This window comes from Delphinus delphis, chromosome 15 (genome assembly GCF_949987515.2).
Source record: "Delphinus delphis chromosome 15, mDelDel1.2, whole genome shotgun sequence".
In the NCBI taxonomy this organism is placed as follows: domain Eukaryota; kingdom Metazoa; phylum Chordata; class Mammalia; order Artiodactyla; family Delphinidae; genus Delphinus; species Delphinus delphis.
Window position 1 is genome coordinate 48,294,826 of NC_082697.1, and position 18,172 is coordinate 48,312,997.

At 48.6% G+C, this 18,172-nt stretch overlaps 1 protein-coding gene across 2 annotated transcripts in view; it reads left to right on the top strand.

Annotated features, from left to right (window-relative positions):
* The first annotated feature begins 449 nt into the window (after positions 1-449).
* BFSP1 (beaded filament structural protein 1) overlaps positions 450-18,172 on the top strand; it is a 37,620-nt gene continuing 19,897 nt past the window's right edge. For both annotated transcript variants that reach the window (XM_060031333.1, XM_060031334.1), the window contains exons 1-3: positions 450-823; positions 5,602-5,662; positions 17,368-17,463. In XM_060031333.1, coding sequence (XP_059887316.1) covers positions 450-823; positions 5,602-5,662; positions 17,368-17,463 — 531 coding nt within the window. The remainder of the gene's footprint in view (positions 824-5,601; positions 5,663-17,367; positions 17,464-18,172) is intronic.

Genomic DNA, 18,172 nt, shown 5'->3' on the forward strand with positions numbered 1-18,172 from the left:
AAGTTCTGGCATTGAGAGCTTGACTGAAAGAGAGAGAAGAGACAAAGCCAGGGGTCCTTGGGCTCTCCGACTAGTCCAAGTTTAACAAGCTCCCTTGGGCTTCCTTCACAATTCCCAGTGGAAGCAGTCAAAAGAAAGGCATGCCTCTCCTGTCCTCCTGACCCTCCATTTACTCACAAAACAACGGGCTTTAACAATCACGAAACAAAAACCACATTGCCCAATGTAACCTTCCAACCCCCAGAGCTGTATGGGCCGCTAATCCAGCGCACAAAAGCAGGCCGACCGCTCTTTTGTTCTGCCCGAGGCTGGGCGCAGCGCTGAGCAACAGCTGATCGGCTCTGGAACGTCCCAGCGGCGTGCCAGGGGCCTCCGATGTTTATTTAGCGCGCTGCTGTCTCGACGAGGGGCCTCTGGGAGCCGGCTGCACGCTCGCCCGCAGAGGAGTCATGTACCGGCGCAGCTACGTCTTCCAGGCCCGCAAGGAGCAGTACGAGCGCGCCGAGGAGGCGCCGCACCCCGTCGAGCCGGACAGCCTGGTGGAGAGCCGGGCGGCTGCGCCGAGCCTGGCGCAGCTGCAGGGGCTCGGCGAGCGCGTGGCCGCCCACGTCCAGCGGGCCCGGGCGCTCGAGCAGCGCCACGCCGTCCTGCGGAGGCAGCTGGACGCCTTCCAGCGCCTGGACGAGCTGGCCGGCCCCGAGGATGCCCTCGCACGCCACGTCGAGGGCAACCGCCAGCGCGCCCGGGATTTGGCCGCCGAGCGCACCCGGTTGGAGCGCCAGGGAGCAGAGGCGCAGCGCGCCCTCTGCGAGTTCCGAAGCAAGTAAGCGCAGCCGTGGGAGTAAAGAGGCAGCGCGGGCCGGGAGAGCGCTGCCCCCGGAGGTGGGAGGGCCGTCTCCGGGCCCAGGCGACCGGTGACTTCATCCCGGCAGAGGCACGCACGTGCTGCATCTCCCTAAGATAGGACTAGCTTCCATTTTGGTGGCACGTCACGGTTTGCATGAAATCGTGTAATTTGCTGTTAATGTCTTTTAGAGTCTAGATCTAAGTTACATGCAATGAAATGCACAGATTTTAAGTGTGTAGCTCAGTGAGCTTGACGAATGTATTAACAGATACCCATGTAACTACTAAAACAAGCCAGATATTCCTCTACCCCAGAAAGTTACCTTCTGCCCTTTCCCAGCCTTTGGTTCCCTCTCCCCAGTCCCCCCAAGCAGAGGCACCCAGCGTTCTGATTTCTGTCACCATAGATTACTATTGCCTGTTCTGGAATCTTCTAGACATATTCTTATGTGTCTGGCTCCTGCTCAGCACAGTGTTTTTGAGATGTGTCGATGTTATTTAATCCTCACAGCCTCATCCTGTTATAGACGGTACTGCACCCAGTTTACAGATGAGGAGACTGAGGTTCAGACAATGTAGAGATTGGGGGCAAGGTCACTCAGTTGGTGGATCGCTGCACTGGGACTGGAATTCAAGTCTTGAGCATGCTAAGTCTAACGGCCTTCACTGCATCACAGCGGACACCTGGACATTGCTTCAGCGTGTGCCTGCTAGTGTCTGGCCCCTCAAAGTGTGATCCATGGACCAGCAGCATTGCCATCACCCAGGATCTTGTTAAAAACGGAGACTCTTGGGCCCACCCCAGAGCTCCTGAATCAGACTCTGAAAAAGACCCCCAGGTGATTCGTCGTTTAAGTTAACGACCTTGCAGTTTCAGAGGTCCTGCTCCGGGCAATGTCCCCCCTTTTGACAGACTGAATAATGTGTGAAAATCACCCAAAAAGCTATTCAAAGAAAAAAGATGCGCAGCAATTTGTCAGCATGTTTCCAGGTGATAAATGGGTGTGCGCTTTGATTCAGCTGGGCACTTCAGGGAATTTACCCTCTGATACTCACTCCAGGAGGTGTCAAAGGGCATGTCCACCACGATATCCACTGCAGCGTGATCTGCAATAGCAAAGGCCTGGGACCAACCTGAAGGCCTGTTAATAGGAGTCAGGTTATAAAATTGTAATTCATTCATGCAATGGAATACTGTGCAATTGTGAAAAAAAGTAGCGTGTTATCATCTCTTTTAAGAAGACGGGGGTCAGAGTAGAGAGTTTTTGCTTGCATAAGAAAAAAGACGACACAAGCACACACACAAAAACCTCGTAACACTGGTTACCTATGGGAATAAGGAAGTAGGAGCAGAGGTGAGAGGGAGACTTTTACCTTTTTCTGTCATTTAAAAAAGTCTCTAACCATGTAAGAGATTTATCTGTTTAAAAATTATATAAATTAATTAAAAAATACAGATGTGCAGGCCCCATCCTGGACCTCAAGTGGGGCCCGGGTTTTTTATATTTAATGAGCTCCACTGGTGATTGCAGTGAACAGCCAGGTTTGAGGACCTCTGGTCTAGGGTAGCCAGAGGGTTTTCTTCAAAAGTGCGTTGTGTTTGAGTTCCGCATTCTCAACCCCAGTCGTGGGCAGGATATTCAGCATTGGGTACTGAGCATATTTATCAGATCATGAGCACCGATTCCATTCCCATCAGTCCTTCTGTTTTTCTTTTCTTTTTTTTTTTTTTTGGCCAAATTGCACATGTGGGATCTTATTTCCCCGACCAGGGATCAAACCCGTGCCCCCTGCAGTGGAAGCATGGAGTCCTAACCACTGGACCGCCAGGGAAATCCCTGTTTCTGGTTTTGATCCACAGAAATAGGTTTGCAGCTGGAAGAATGCACCTGAAAATCCCTGTGGCCCTTCAAGGGAAAACTGAGGCTTGCAGAGGGCCTGTGGGTGGCAGGACTTGAACTTGGGTTTTTCACCCTAGGCCCATACCCTTTCCAGAACACTGTGTCTTAGAGAGAAGCTGTCCTTGGACTCCTGTGGAGTGAGGCCCAAACGTAGGACTTCATTCATACTAAGCTATGTTCCCTAAAGAGAATGGAAGTGAATGCTGGTTGACACCCAGGGCAGTTCCATGGGTCATCAGAGTACCTCCGATCCCCAAATGGCCTTTACCTGGTCCTTGGGCCACAGTCAGCTGTGATATGGCTGGGCCGGCATGACTCCCAGGAGCCCTCGTTGGAGGAGTGGCCATGATGAGTCCTCCTGATTTCACTTGGCTCTGAGTTGTATGTCCATCGTGGAGCCGACCCTTCAGGCGCTGTGATTTATTTGATAATTCTCTTTAACTTATTCCCTCCCATTGCCCCCTTGGAGAAGTTTTGATGTTTTAACTTGAGTAGTGGGACTTGAAAATCATTATAAAAATCAGACCCATCTACATGCATGGGTACACACACCGAGATTGGTTTAATTCCAGAGGTGAGGTGATGATTAGCCAGAACCAGGTGAAATTAATGCAGAAATAGGAAGGTGCATGCAGCCTTGTTAGGTATGTTCTTTACCTGGGTAGTTGAATGATTTCAAAATCAGGTCTTCAGAACATCAAACAAAGGCTAAATAAAATAAAAACTAAATAAAATAAAAACAAAACTACCAAAATACAATGATGAATAGAGTCAATTATCCAAATCGCCGAAAACCAAAAATAATCCTGTAAAACAATCAGGTAATTGAAGCCAAAGTGGTTTTTTCCACTTTATGAATTCACTTTTATATTCACTTCTATGAATATATGAATATATCATGAATTCTTACAATGAACTCTTTATAATGAAATCACTCATCTGTAATAAAATATCTAGGCTTGTCTAAGCATGAAAATCGCATTAATATGTTGTTTATTAAATATGTTTTTAAGCTACAGAAATTCTTGGATGTTTCTAGCAGGAAGAAGCGATGAGAAAATTAGATTTTGTTAACAGTTTTATTCTTAAAGCTAATTAAACATTAAAAAACATCATTTCTGGCTCCATTAGAGGCACACAGAAAAGAAACTGTTAAATGTGACATCTTGGTGTGAAAGGTAAAACTGATGCAAATATATTTTGCTTACTGGTTATAGCTGAGCTGCTTAGGTGGCTCTAGAACTGGAAACACTTAGAACAGTGTTCCTATACCTCATGTTCTTCCCTGAAGTCAAGACTTTTCATTCTGAGGCACGATTTCCCAGCACCTGTCACAGTATAAAGTCCTTGACTTGACCCATGGCATGGGTGTACAGGGACACAGAAGGCGATGCTTTGTGGCATCCCTGTTTCAGGTGCAGGAGGAAGGGATGCAGAAAGACACACCTGCACCATCTCGTACCGCAGATACCTGGAAGGGGCCACAGACATGCTTACATCCCATTGGTCAGGACCACACTGAGCTGCAAGGAAGGCTGGGAAATGCAGTCTCCCTTCTAGGCAGCCCTGTGGCCACCAAACATGATGGGCTCTAAGTCCTATTAGAATGGATATTGGGGACAGCTTGCAGGGAACGAGGTCGGGGGTCATTTGGGAAGGGGCTTTCTCTTTTTCTTCAGGGGGTGAAATTCCCCCTAGAAGGAAACTCGTTTTGACCGGAATGATTTCTGGGGTCTCTCTGCTTCCTTGATCTTTACCATTTTTTTAGAAGTCCAGGGAAGAAGTCGACTAGGAGGAAAAAAATACACCTGCTCCTAGTATCTGCTGCTTTATTAGTCTTGTGTATGTTTAACTTTGAGGGTGTCCCTGCTCTACCCAGGCAGCATGGTGTGGCTGTCAGGACACAGTTTTGTTGTCAGACTCACATCTGAGTCCTGCACCCCTCTCTTAGTTTGGAGTTCTTGAAGCCGAGCCTGAGAAAGTCGCTTATTTGGGAGGTGGCATCAGGGAGCGCCAGCTGCGGAGTGAGGAGGTTATAGGCAGGAAGGGAAAGGAGCCAACACTGAGTGCGTCACCCGGCAAGTTACCTGCATGGCCACTGGAGGCCACCTGCAGGGTGGAGAGCACACCTCAGTGATCCCAGCTGAGGGCCAGGGAGCCAGGGTGTGTACGTACCCACTCGCCCTGTCAGAGCTTGCAGGCTGCTCCCAGGGGCACTGACTCTCTGACCCGTCCAGCCTGCCCTGCCTGCCAGCCCACAGGAGGCCCCTGGTGTGCAGGGCAAGGCCGCACAGATGCGGGTGAAGTGCCAGGAGCACCTGCGGAGGCCTCGGGCCAGTTTCTCAACCTCGGTTTCCTCGTCTTTCCCGAGGGGGTAACAGGAACTGCTGTATTCCAGGATTTTGTGAGGATTAAATGGCGTAACCCAGAAAAGCTGACACGTGATGATAAATACAATAGCATAGGGTATCCGGACCAGGTCAGGTTAGTGCTGTTTGATGTAACAGATCGTTAGTACAGCCTCCCAGTCTCTGTGCTGCCACTGCACTTGGGGTACAGGTGTGCTGGGATCTGATTCCTGCGTCTTCGAGTGGCTGGGAGGGGGCACTGGGGGGCTGGGGCTGGGACTCCGGGCCGGGAGACTCCTGTCCATCTATGGGGCCACTGGCGGCACTTCCTGCATGTGCAGGGATGTGCAGAAGGTTGGGAAGGAGTGGGCTCCAACATGCAGCCTCAGCTCCTGCTTCCCTTAATGAGAGGGGGTAGGACTCAGGTTAATTGAATGCTGATTGTGTGACCACACGTACCGGATCACAGAAGCTGCCCAACTCTCCCTTCTGTGTCCCATCTGCAGGTATGAAAATGAGTGTGAGTGTCAGCTGCTGCTGAAAGACATGCTCAAACGGCTAAACAAGGTGAGCTGAGCCCGTCCTTGGGTTTGAGTAGATTCACGGCAAGACGGAGCTAAACGGCTGAACGGTTGTTTCGCGCGCTGCCTCTTTGTGTTCTTCCAGGATTCCCCTATTTCTTTTGCTGTCATTCTCCTTCTTTCTTAAAAAATTTATTTTAATGAGGTATAGTTGACTTACAACGTTGTGTTAATTTCTGCTGTACGGCAAAGTGACTCAGTTATGCACATATATACATTCTTTTTCATATTCTTTTCCATTATGGTTTATCACAGGATACTGAATATAGTTCCCTGTGCTCTACAGTAGGATCTTGTTGTTTATCCATCCTATATACACTAGTTTGCATCTGCTGACCCCAAACTCCCACTGCATCCCTCCCCCACCACCTCCCTCCCCCTTGGCAACCACAAGTCTGTTCTCTATGTCTGTGTGTCACTCTCCTTCTTGACTTTGTAATTTCAACTAAATCTTTGTGAGTGAATGCACACACCCACACACACTCCTCTACCACAAGCTAAATGAGCTCGTGAGAGATCCCTAGATGGTTAAGCTCATTGGTTTGCTTGGCTATCAAAATGGGCCAGCGTTACAGGGACTGGCTGTTGTCTGCACCTAACTTAGGAGGGAACCTGCTCCGGACGGTGGTTATCTGGAGGCAATGCTACCTTATCCTGTTGGCTAAGAGTCTTGAGATTACTCCTCCCCAGGGAAAGTCTCAAGAGAATAGAGGACGAAATTTCCTTTTACCCTCAAGCTCCTCACACTTGAAGCATCAACAGTCGCCATGTGCGAGGCACCAGGATTCTTAGCTTCTTGCTGGAGACCTTCCTGCAGAGGTTGGGTGGAGTTGTTCTTTGCAGGGGCAGTTTCCTTCTTTGGATCCTCCATCACCATCCTAACTGATTGGATTTTCTGCTGTAGCCAGGAGAACTTGACTACCAGATAGCAGAATAACTGTGGACCACAGAGGTTGGACGAAACCAGGGATGGCAAAGAGCTGTAAGCATTATCCTTTTCTGATTATTTCAGAGCTCAGATATCAGAGGGGAAGGACCTATGGGAACTGGTTATTTAAAGGGTTGCTTGTTCAGGGTACCTGGCTGCCTTCCCCCTTCCCCGTTCCCCACCCCTAACCTCATTGCTGATAAAATCGATCACCCTTCCCTGCTGCGCCCAGATGTGGCCTTAAGATTCTTCTCCACCTGGTTGCCGTATGATCCAGCAATCCCACTCCTGGTCATACATCCGGACAAAACTCTAATTCAAAAAGATACATGCACCCCAGTGTTCATAGCAGCACTATTTACAATAACCAAGACATGGAAACAACCTAAGTGTCCATCAACAGATGAATGGATAAAGAAGATGTGGTATTTATATACAACAGAATACTACTCAGCTATAAAAAAAATGAAATAATGCCATTTGCAGCAACACGGTTGGACCTAGAGATTATCATACTCAGTGAAGTAAGTCAGAAAGAGAAAGACAAATATCATATGATATTGCTTATATGTGGAATCTAAAGTATGACACAAATGAACCTATCTATGAAACAGAAACAGACGCACAGACATAGAGAACTGACTTGTGGTTGCCAAGGGGGAGGGGGGTGGTGGTGGAGGGATGGATTGGGAGTTTGGGGTTAGCAGATGCAAACTAGTATATATAGGTTGGATAAACAACAAGGTCCTACTGTAGAGCACAGGGAACTGTATTCAATATCCTGTGATAAACCATGAAAGAATGTGGAAAAAAATGTATATATGTATATAACCGAATCACTTTGCTGTACAGCAGAAATTAATGCAACATTGTAAATGAACTATATTTCAATAAAATAAATGAAAAAAAATAAGATTCTTCTCCACAGGAACCCCAGGCAACTTCAGACAGTCAGGGTTAGCTCAGGGTTAGCTCGGAGTGTTTGCCACTAATTTCCTGGCTTCGTCCAACGTCTGTTGTCTAGGATTATTCCGCTAGTCGGTGGGAAAGCCAGAACTACACTCTAGGGACACTGAATATTGCTTTGTGTATGTTACTGACTGTATGATATTTCTGTGACCATCTCTGTGTGAGCATCTAATGTATTGTCCAACTCGGGACACTGTGTGAAGCTGATGCTGTCAGTAATTACGCAGGTCGACTGTTAGAAGCTGGACTGTCTCAGGCCAGTGGAACAGGTGGGCACACAGAAGTGAGCACAGAGATGGCGGGGAGGGTGTCCTGCAGCGGAGCCCTAAGCACACAGCTCATGACTGGCCGTGTGCTGAGCTGGGTTTCAAGGACCCAAGGCCTGCTGGAAGTCTGCATGGATTGGGGCCTTATTAGCATTTGCCCTCACTCAGCTCTCAGCTGACACTTGTGGCTCACCCCCATTTGTGTTTTGGTGGCGATTCCAGGCTGGCAGGTGGGGCCGCCGTCTTGTCCATCGGCCGAGGCCTTCAGGAACAGGGGCACCTGACACCCTTCGCCTTTAGGTGCCAGTTCAGCCCCTCCGCAGCACACCTCGTTTTGCTTTGTGACTGTTTGTCCTCCCTGCAAGCAGGGCTCTCTCTGGACTGGGCCCAAAGGTTGTTGCTCACGTGGTACCATCCTGGGCATTCCTTGAGGAAGAGAGAGAAAGAACTTAGTCCTTCTTTTTACCTTTGGCGGCAAGTGACACTGGATTTAAAAACAAGCTCAAATCTTCTGGTTTTTTTTTTCTCTCTCTTATTACAAAAGCAATGCCTATTCCCAGTAGAAAAATAAGACAGTAGAAAGAAAATGAAAAATAGGGGAAAGGCATTCCACCATTTCCCCCCGTCATACTGTGATGTAGCGTGTGGACAATTGGGGTATGAGTCCCGTGAGAATGTTACGAAGGTTCTGGGGAAAGATGGGACCAAGCACGCGGGCGGGCGGGGGCAGCACATCGGCGTGGCTGTTCCCGGGTCCAGGGAAAGACACTTCTCCCCACAAGAACTGTGCCATCCACAACAGGAGGGTAGCCTGCTAGCAAGACCCTTCACGCTGTCGCTCAGTATCCCTCTCTGAGGTTCAGCTTCTTCGTCTGGAAAATGGGAGCAATGCTAGTTCCCACCACCATAGGAGCAGGTGTCCGTCTGCATGCCTGGTGAGAGTTAAATGACATAATAATGCACGTGACCTGCCTGTTACAGTTGTTATTACAGGTCACGCGATGTGATGGACGCCAGCTTAGTTTTCTCGGGAAGTGGCTGCGTACCCCTGGTGGAGTGGGAGTGCGTGGAGGAACACCTTTTTTTTTTTTTTTTTTTTTTTTTGCCGTACGCGGGCCTCTCACTCTTGTGGCCTCTCCCGTTGCGGAGCACAGGCTCCGGACGCGCAGGCTCAGCGGCCACGGCTCACGGGCCCAGCCGCTCCGCGGCATGTGGGATCCTCCCAGACCGGGGCACGAACCCGCGTCCCCTGCATCGGCAGGTGGACTCTCAACCACTGCGCCACCAGGGAAGCCCCTGGAACAGCTTTTTAATAGCTGTGAATTTATTTTTATGACAACCTTTTCTCTATAGCAGGTGACATTAAAAAAAAAGTTTCTTTTTAAATGCATGTCAATAAACATGAATCAATTTGAAAAAAATACGGGGTGAGTAATAGTAGAAGATTTTGGATGTAGCAGAAATCACAGGCACAGGATGCAAATACAGTGAATCGGGAGGTCCCTGCACTAGCTCACGGGAGCCTCGGAACAGCCTTTTGGATTTTGTTTATTTTACCCTCAGATAACCCGGTCCGATCGCCCCTCTGTCAGGGGGGAACTCACCCTAGCTGAGGCTAAACGACTTCAGAGACCCACAGCCCACCCGCGGCAGGTGTGGGCAAGAGCCAGGTGCTCTGTGTCCAAGGCTCATTCTTTCCCTCCCAAGGACAGTCAGGGAACCGCTGTCTCTCAGGAGACAGACGCAGAGCCGGAGTCTCTGGGTGAAGGTGGCCACTTCCCATTAGATGTTGGTGCCCTGTCCATCCCCCCAGGCCGCCCTCAATGTCACATAGAGATGCTGAGCCTGCTGGCAGCTTCCTGCATCTGTCTAGCTTGGGAACGTCTGCAGTGGCAGGGGGCACAGTCCAGAAGTGTGGGCATTAGCACCCCAGGGGCGACCCTCAGCCACTGGGGGACAGGAGGGGGTGGCTGAGTCCCTGGCTGGCCCACCCTTCGTCCCGACAGTTCAGAGGTGAGTTTCGCAGTCTCCTGGGGGATCCCCAGCAGGACTGAGCCCATTGCCCACAGTGGAAACCCGCTCATTCCACACCTTTATTGGCTTTGTTCTTTTCCCTGTATCACTACCCCACCCCTTCCAGTGCTCCTGGGATTACCTCTCAGATAAGGGACCCTTTCCCCGTCCTTGCCTCGGGGTCTGTTTCTGAAAACTCAAATTAAGACAGCCGCTCAAGGGTCAGCCAGCTGGACCTTCAGGTTCTCTGTCCACTGAGATGGTCACTGGAGAAGAAGGAGGTGAAATGGTACAGTAGAATTCACATCTTGTTGGCTGTCGGTCATATCACTGATTTTAGTTGACAAAGCTTTGAATATCTACAGACATCACATCATCTGGGTTTTGACTGTCAACGCAGCCTAATGTCCGTTTCCTTTGGTCCCTTTGGAAGGGATTGATCCCTGGGTGTGGCCGTGTGAAATGGGGTACACTAGGAATCTCTGACCCAGTCTTTGAGTCTGGCTTGGAAAATATCACAATGTATGGACAGGACTGGTTGCCACCATGTTCATAAAGCTGCCATCTATGTATACTGCCCAGGTAATTAAACCTCCAGAGCAGAGTGCTTGTATTAACAGCCACATAGGTTAAGGCAAGCCGCTCCTTGCTATGCACTTGGAAATGAAATAAATTCCTCAACATACTACTTACATACTCGGGCCAAAGTTATTCAGATTTTCAGCCTTTGGATGTGGTAAGCATTCCTGGTGACTTTTATTTTATCTTTATCTATTGACATTTTTTTTGGTTTTTATTCTTAATTTTTTATTGAAGTATAGTTGATTCCCACTATTAGTTTTAGGTGTACAACATAGTGATTCAGTATTTTTACAGATTATACTCCATGAATAGTTATTAGAACTGATGACTTTTTTTAAAAGAAAGTATTTATTTTGGCTGAGCCAGGTCTTTAGTTGCGGCACACAGGATCTTTAGTTGCAGCATGTGGGATCTAGTTCCCCGACCAGGGATTGAACCCGGGTCCCCTGCATCGGGAGCACAGAATCTTAACCACTGGACCACCAGGGAAGTCCCTAGAACTGATGACTTTAAAATATTTGGGTTTGGCTAATCTCTAGGACTCATTATGTATATTGCCAATTTGAAAATAATGTAGGTGCTAGTCGAATGCTTTCACCGGAAAACAATTTTAGAAAATACCTAAAGCTGCCGTATGTGCTTTTCCATGTAAGTCGTGTATCTTAAATGTGTCTGGAAAGGAGCAAGAGGCAGGGGAGTTCGGGGGGGGTGAAAGGATGGGGCATGAAGCTTTTGATTTCAGGGCTACAAGCCTTCATACGTCCAGGAATTCCTCTGAGGCTGGAAATGAACTTCTGGAGAAGAGGAGAGCCATCTGGGGAAGAAGAGTGTAGGAGGAGGCTGGCGGTGGGTGGCTGGAAGAACAGAAGGCAGAGGAAGCGTGAGGAAGGATGCAGAGGGTGAGAGTGGAGTCGAGGAAGGCAAGGTGGTGGGAAGAGGGAGGGTGGGGAGTGGAGGGACGTGCCCAGCTCTTCCAGGTCAGCGTGAGCCCTGGAAGGAAAGCAGCTCTAACATTTTTGGAAAGGTTTTTGACGTCCAGGATTGAAGTAGGTGTTTTTTTATTTTTTTGCGGTACGCAGGCCTCTCACTGTCGTGGCCTCTCCTGTTGCGGAGCACAGGCTCCAGACGCGCAGGCTCAGCGGCCATGGCTCACGGGCCCAGCCGCTCCGCGACATGTGGGATCTTCCCGGACCGGGGCACGAACCCGTGTCCCCTGCATCGGCAGGCAGACTCTCAACCACTGCACCACCAGGGAAGCCCAGTAGGTGTTTTTTTTAATCAAACCCTAATTAACTAGAAATCTTAATGAATTTGAATACCCATTCTTTAGCAGTTGTTTTTTTTTTTGTTTTGTTTTTGTTTATTTTTTTAGTTGGGCTGGATTTGGGGCTGCGTGTGGATACAGACAGTTGGGTTTTTAATGGATTTCCAGCACCTCTGTGACTGGGTTGGCAAGGCTGATTTTTCAAGGGTATATAGGACTCTAGTTATTTCTTCAGTTACTTTCTCAAAAATCGTCTAGGCTAGCGGTTCTGAAACTTCCTGTGCATCAGAATCACCTGGAGGGCATGTTAAAACACAGATTCCTGGGCCTCCACCCCAGAAATTCTGATCCGGTAGGTCTGGGATCCACCAGATTTTTTACGTTTCTAATCATTTCCAGATGGTGTGGTCCAGGGACCACACTTTGAGAACCACTGGCCTCGATGAAACCATACACAGTATCAGGGCTGGAGTGTTTTCTAAAATTAGAATATTGGCCCAGAGTCTCGATTTGGAAAAATCTAGACGCTTCGGAGGGTGGAGCTTTGGAAAATGCAGCTGACAGCATCCAAAAGCATAATAAAAACACAAGCGTCTACACATTTCTGAGTTCTGGTGCAAACAAAAGAAAACCCTTCCAAACGAATTCTCCCCGGATCAGCAACTGCACATTCCAGCGGCAGCAACTCACTTTTGGGAGTGTCACTGTTTTAAAGGTTGGCTGATGGGACCTAAGAGCGGTTGTTTGGCTTGACCCTGAGAGGGAGGTGGGGGACGAACAGCACGCACCTTGCAGGACAGGGTCAGGACTCAGCCCTCAACTCCTGACTAGTAGAGGGAAGATCGCATTCCCATTATCTCCAGTTAACCTCTGTTAACTAGCTGAACGGCCCACTGCTGCGATATCTCCCCGTCCGTAAGGTGAGACTCCAGTTTCTGAGCTGCGTTTGTCAGAGTCCTCGGGTTCCATGGATTTGCTGAAGGGCCTCTGAGGGAGGAGGGTTGCCAGCCGATCGGGGTTCCTGTCCCCCGTCCTGTCCTTCGAGAAGCACATCTCTGCTTTCCTTCTGTATGTTGGCTTCCCTGGGATATTTCGTTTGAAGGATGACACATGTGGCTTTAAAAAGTGTGAGGACCAATGACCTTTAGGGTCCCTTCTATTTTTTTTTAATTACTTAATTTGGTTGCACCGGGTCTTAGTTGCGGCTCGAGGGCTCCTTAGTTGTGGCATGTGAATTCTTAGTTGCGGCATGCATGTGGGATCTAGTTCCCCGACCACGGACCGAACCCGGGCCTCCTGCATTGGGAGCTTGGAGTCTTAACCACTGCGCAACCAGGGAAGTCCCAGGGTCCCTTCTATTTCTAAAATCTTGAGTGTTCGATCCCTTTATAAGTAATAACACAAAAGGTCCTTGAAACCTCACTTTCAGTTTTTCAGCTCCAGTAATTGTGTATCAGTTGTGGGTGAATTTTTGGTAAAAATTAAGATGTTTGAGAATTCCCTGCCCCATTCCATCCTCAGCAATCTTGAGGGGCCGAGGGTGGGGAGAGTAGAAAAGCATCCCGAAAGTGAAGGTGAAGCTCAGGTCTCCACCCCGCACTGCCTCCTCTCTGACCCGGATTTAGCCACGCCCACTCAGCAGTGTCCCTTCCCCAGAGCTGAGAATCACTTTCGCAAGGAACCACCGTGCCTCAAGGGGGTGGGGCTGATTTTCCTTCCCGTCAGTGTAGTCCTAGTAGGATTGTCCGCAAGACGACAGTCATGTGACCATGTGGGCCAATCGCAGCTCTCTCTCAGAGATGTGACTCCCGGGGGCAGAGATGAATGCCTTTGGAGCTGGGTCATCCCAAGGGCTGTGCCGTGGACCCCAGCTGCTTAGATTGCTGGGACTTCCCTGGTTTCTGTCCTTCCCAAGGCCTGTAAATTACCGAGGATCTATCTGGTTCCTCAGCCCTTTCCCACTGCTGGAAAGACACCCAGGCTTTCTTTCCTTCACCATGTCTGTCATGAAGGGGCTTCCCCAGGCTTATGTGACAGTCCTGAGTAATTCAGAAAGCCATTCACCAGGACCTCCAAGGGGCATCCCACCTTCCCTGGGGCGTTTGCACAAGAGCATCAGTAATGCTCTGCTCTCCCGGGGGCTGGGGGGGTGGGGAGAGTCGGACAGCACAGGTCTTGAAACAAGGGCAATACTGTTGTGTTTTCATTGTACTCTGTGTGACCATCCCTGTGACACAGGATTTGAGGACCCATCATTAAGCCCCCAGGATGGTAAACTCCTGAAGGCAGAGCGTATCAAAAGTCAGCGACTGGTTAACTCATTTATCAAAAGAATGAGCCCAGAAGCTAAAACACCCAAAGACGGATTTCACATTATTTTAGTTCAGAGCCCTGTACCTGGTGACATGCATCCCTTTTAATAATTTGGTTCATTCTTTTACTTCTGATTTAAAAATAATACTTCAGACCATGGGTGGGTCCCTTAAAGGGTGTGATTTTCACACACGCTGTTGCTTCTCTCGATGGGCAGCGGAGCTTGGACAGCGGAGGCCCAGCTCCAGGGCTGAGAAGTGGGTGGCACCTCGGGGAAAGCATGCAGGAGAGTCCAGGGGCTGCGGGTGAGGAACCGGCTCTGGGTCTTAGGGTCCTTCCCTTCTTCCCTCCCCACCTGTTTGCCCAGCGTTGGCATCCCTGGTATCCATGAAGGGATTTCAGAGTCTTCAGGGGAAAGGATTTGGTAACTGGAAATTAGAGGCTGAAAGGGCTGTGGGATTCACCCTAGAGCAGGAGACACTGAGGAAGACAAGATGGTCCACGTGTCTAAAATCAGTCCTCTAGACCTTCCGTGTCCAGCGCAGGGGCCACTAGCCATGTGAGGCTGGGGAGGGGTCAAAATGCAGAGTTCAAATCGATGTGATGTGTTGTGAGTGTCAAATACACACCAGGTTTCAAAGACCTAGGCTGGAAAAAAGGAAAATATCTCATCAATAGCTTTTAAAATGTTGATGACATGATAAAATGATAAGATTTTGGGTATATTGGGTGAAATAAAATATATTGTTAAAATTAATTTCACCTGTTTCTTTTATTTAATGGGGCTACTAAGAAATTTAAAATTATGCCTGAGGGTTGGACAACCCTGTATTAGAATAACATTTAATTTAAAAAATTTTATTATTATTATTATTTTTTTGGCTGCATTGGGTCTTCGTTGCTGTGCGCGGGCTTCAGTAGTTGTGGTGCGTGGGCTCAGTAGTTGTGGCTCGCGGGCTTAGTTGCTCCGCAGCATATGGGATCTTCCCAGACCAGGGATTGAAACTGTGTCCCCTGCATTGTCAGGTGGATTTTTAACCACTGCACCACCAGGGAAGTCCCAACTTATTTAATTTTGGCTTGCATACACCTACACAAAAGGCATGCGTGAAGGTACATCGCTAACGATTGCAAATCGACCCATCTGATCTAGCACAACTCTTAAGTTCTTTAAGATAAACTCTGCAGTTCTCTTGGGTAAATAAAATAGTTTCAGAAGTTTGAGTTGGGTGAGGGTTAGCCGATCCCTGACAATCTTGCTGAAGTTTCAGACCAAATTCACGTGAATGGATATTTATTAAATAAGCCTTTTTTCTGATGCAGTCCCTAAGGTTCATACAGCCTCTTCTCCAGGCTCCATGAAGTCCCAGATCTCTGCTGTTTTAGGTACTAAGGCAACACTTTGCATGAAAAGCTCATTCAAGGCAGGTGATACAATAGGGTCAGGATTCTGGTATCCTTGCTGTCAGCGTCAGACAATCATATCTCCCTACACCAGCGGTCTTTTACAGAACGATTATAAGGAATCAAGTGCCTTTCCTAAGAGTGCAGGCCTAATGCCTCCCTGGAACCTAAATGCTATTAGTACCAGGATGGCGCGTGTCCCAAAATATCTTGGCCTGTCCACATACCTTGACTGTCTTAACTCTGTTCACGCAGTGGTAGGGAGTATCTTAACTATTTTAGCAAACCACATTTCTACCTTTGTCAGTGAGAGCGCATTGCTAACGTTCATCATGCTTTTTAACAAGTCATTAGGAAGTCAGTAAAAATTCACTTAGCAAGCCCTCAGGTATTGGCAGGTGGGCGTGGCAGAGGGGGCAAGGAACTTGGACCTGTAACATTTCGCTGAATCGTTGGAGTATTTAAGTCAGTTCCCGACACCACAGCACTATCTTATGAAGAGCACAAATACTTACTCATACCTATTTGGTTGATCCAAACAAGATCAATGAGATATGGGCTTCCCTGGTGGCACAGTGATTAAGAATCCACCTGCCAGTGCAGGGGACACGGGTCTGAGCCCTGGTCCGGGAAGATCCCACGTGCTGCGGAGCAACTAAGCCCGTGCACCACAACTACTGAGCCTGCGCTCTAGAGCCCAAGAGCCACAACTACTGAAGCCCATGCGCCTACAGCCCGTGCTCCCAACAAGAGAAGCCCGCACGCAGCAATGAAGACCCAACACAGCCAAAAATAATAAATAAATAAAACAAATAAATTTATTGAAAAAAAGATCAGTGAGATAAAAGTTGGTGAATTATCAAAAAGTTTGGTGAGAACATTCAATCTTCTGTCCTAAGTGTTATTTCCAACTTGAAAGGAACAAACACTATTCACCACAGCGATCATGCTAAAACATGAATTTTATGTTGAAGATACATGGCCTCAAGGTGTCAACAGTCCTTGGGAGAAAACTCTTAAAATTAAGGTTTCCTATCCCATAGGTTGTCTTTTCACTTCGTTGATGGTTTCTGTGCACAGGTGTTTTGAGTTTGATGTAGTCTCACTTGTAATTTTTTGATTTCGTTGCCTGTGCTTTAGGTGTCGTGTCCAAAAAAATCATTGCCAACACCCATGTCAGGGAGCTTTTTCCGGTTTTCTTCTTGGAGTTTTTGTTTCCGTATTAAATTATTTAAATCTTTCATCCATTTAGAGTTCATTCTTGCGAATGGTAAGATAAGACTCTAGCTTCATTCTATTGTATTTGTTTATTTTTAATTTTTATTGGAGTATGGTTAATTTACAGTGTTGTGTTAGTCTAGCTTCATTCTAAAATAAAGGTTTCAGTGTTAAGGGAAAACTGTTTCTTAGTCTTAGAAACTCAACTCACTGATGATAGGATATAGAACAAATACAGATGTAACTTAAATTTTAAGGTTATCGGTGTATAAATGTACTCTTTCTCCCTGATCTTTCTAGATCAAGGCTTCTCAACTCTGGCACTACTGACACTTCGGACTGGAGAATTCTTTCTTGTGTGGGGTTGTCCTAAGTATTGTAGGATATTAACAGCATCGGTGGCTGCTACCCACTAGATGCCGGTAGTAACACCCCCACCTCCCGCCCGCCCCTGCACCCCCCCACCCCCATCAAGTGGTGACAATTTAAAAAGCCTCGAGATTGTGCCAAATGTCCCCTTGGGGGCAAAATCACTCTCAGCTGAGAACTACTATTCTAGACCAGGTCCAATGGGCTAACCCAGTGCTTGGCTAGAAATGCAGAATCTCAGACGCCCTCCCAGACCCACCAAACAAGTCTGCATTTTGGTAAGACCCGGCCGATGTCACACCCACGCCCGTGCTCTCCGCCCCCCGCCCCCCGCGGCCCCTCAGAGTCGATGCCTCTCATTGCAGGAGGCAGATGAAGCCCTGCTGAGTAACCTGCGCCTTCAGATCGAAGCCCAGTTTCTGCAGGATGACATCAGTGCGGCCAAGGACAGGTACAAAAAGGTAACCATGACCCTTCTGTAGCCCTTCCCCCCAAAAAACCAGTTCAGGGCACTCGTGGCTGAAAAAATGGGGTGGCTGGAGTGGGCTGCCCTGTGTGCAATGCCCCGAACCAAGCGGGGCTGGGCTGGTCGCTGGACGGCACCTAGTGAGCCAGACCTGCGGGGCTGTGGGAGGGGTGGCAGTGTGTGTGTGGTGTGTGTGTGTGTGTATGTGTGGGGGGGCGGTGTGTGTGTGTGTGTATGTGGGGGGGCGGTGTGTGTGTGTGTGTATATGTGGGGGGGGCGGTGTGTGTGTGTGTGTGGGGGTTATGGGTCGGGGGGAGCCAGTATCTGTGCAGGACGTCACAGTCCACAGAGTAATTGCACACAGATCCGTCTTGATTAAGCTGTAGCCTGTTGACTGGTTCAGCTCAGAAAATGGAGAAAATGCAAAAATCGTAATTTTTTAGCGCTGTCTCTGAGGGAACACATGGCATGCAGGGGCCTCCTCGCATGTAGCGCTGTGCTCTGCCCCCACCCCTGCCAGCTTCTCACAGGCCTCACGTTGGGGGGGCCTTGGTGTTCTGGAAATGTCCAGTCCTGGAGCTGTGTAACCAAGGGCCAGTGGCCTAACCTCTCTGAGCTTCTTCATCTTCGAAATGCAAACGCCAGACTCTCCTTCCTGCACAGCCATGTCATCTGAGCATAGACACCTGTGGGCCTGGCCATGA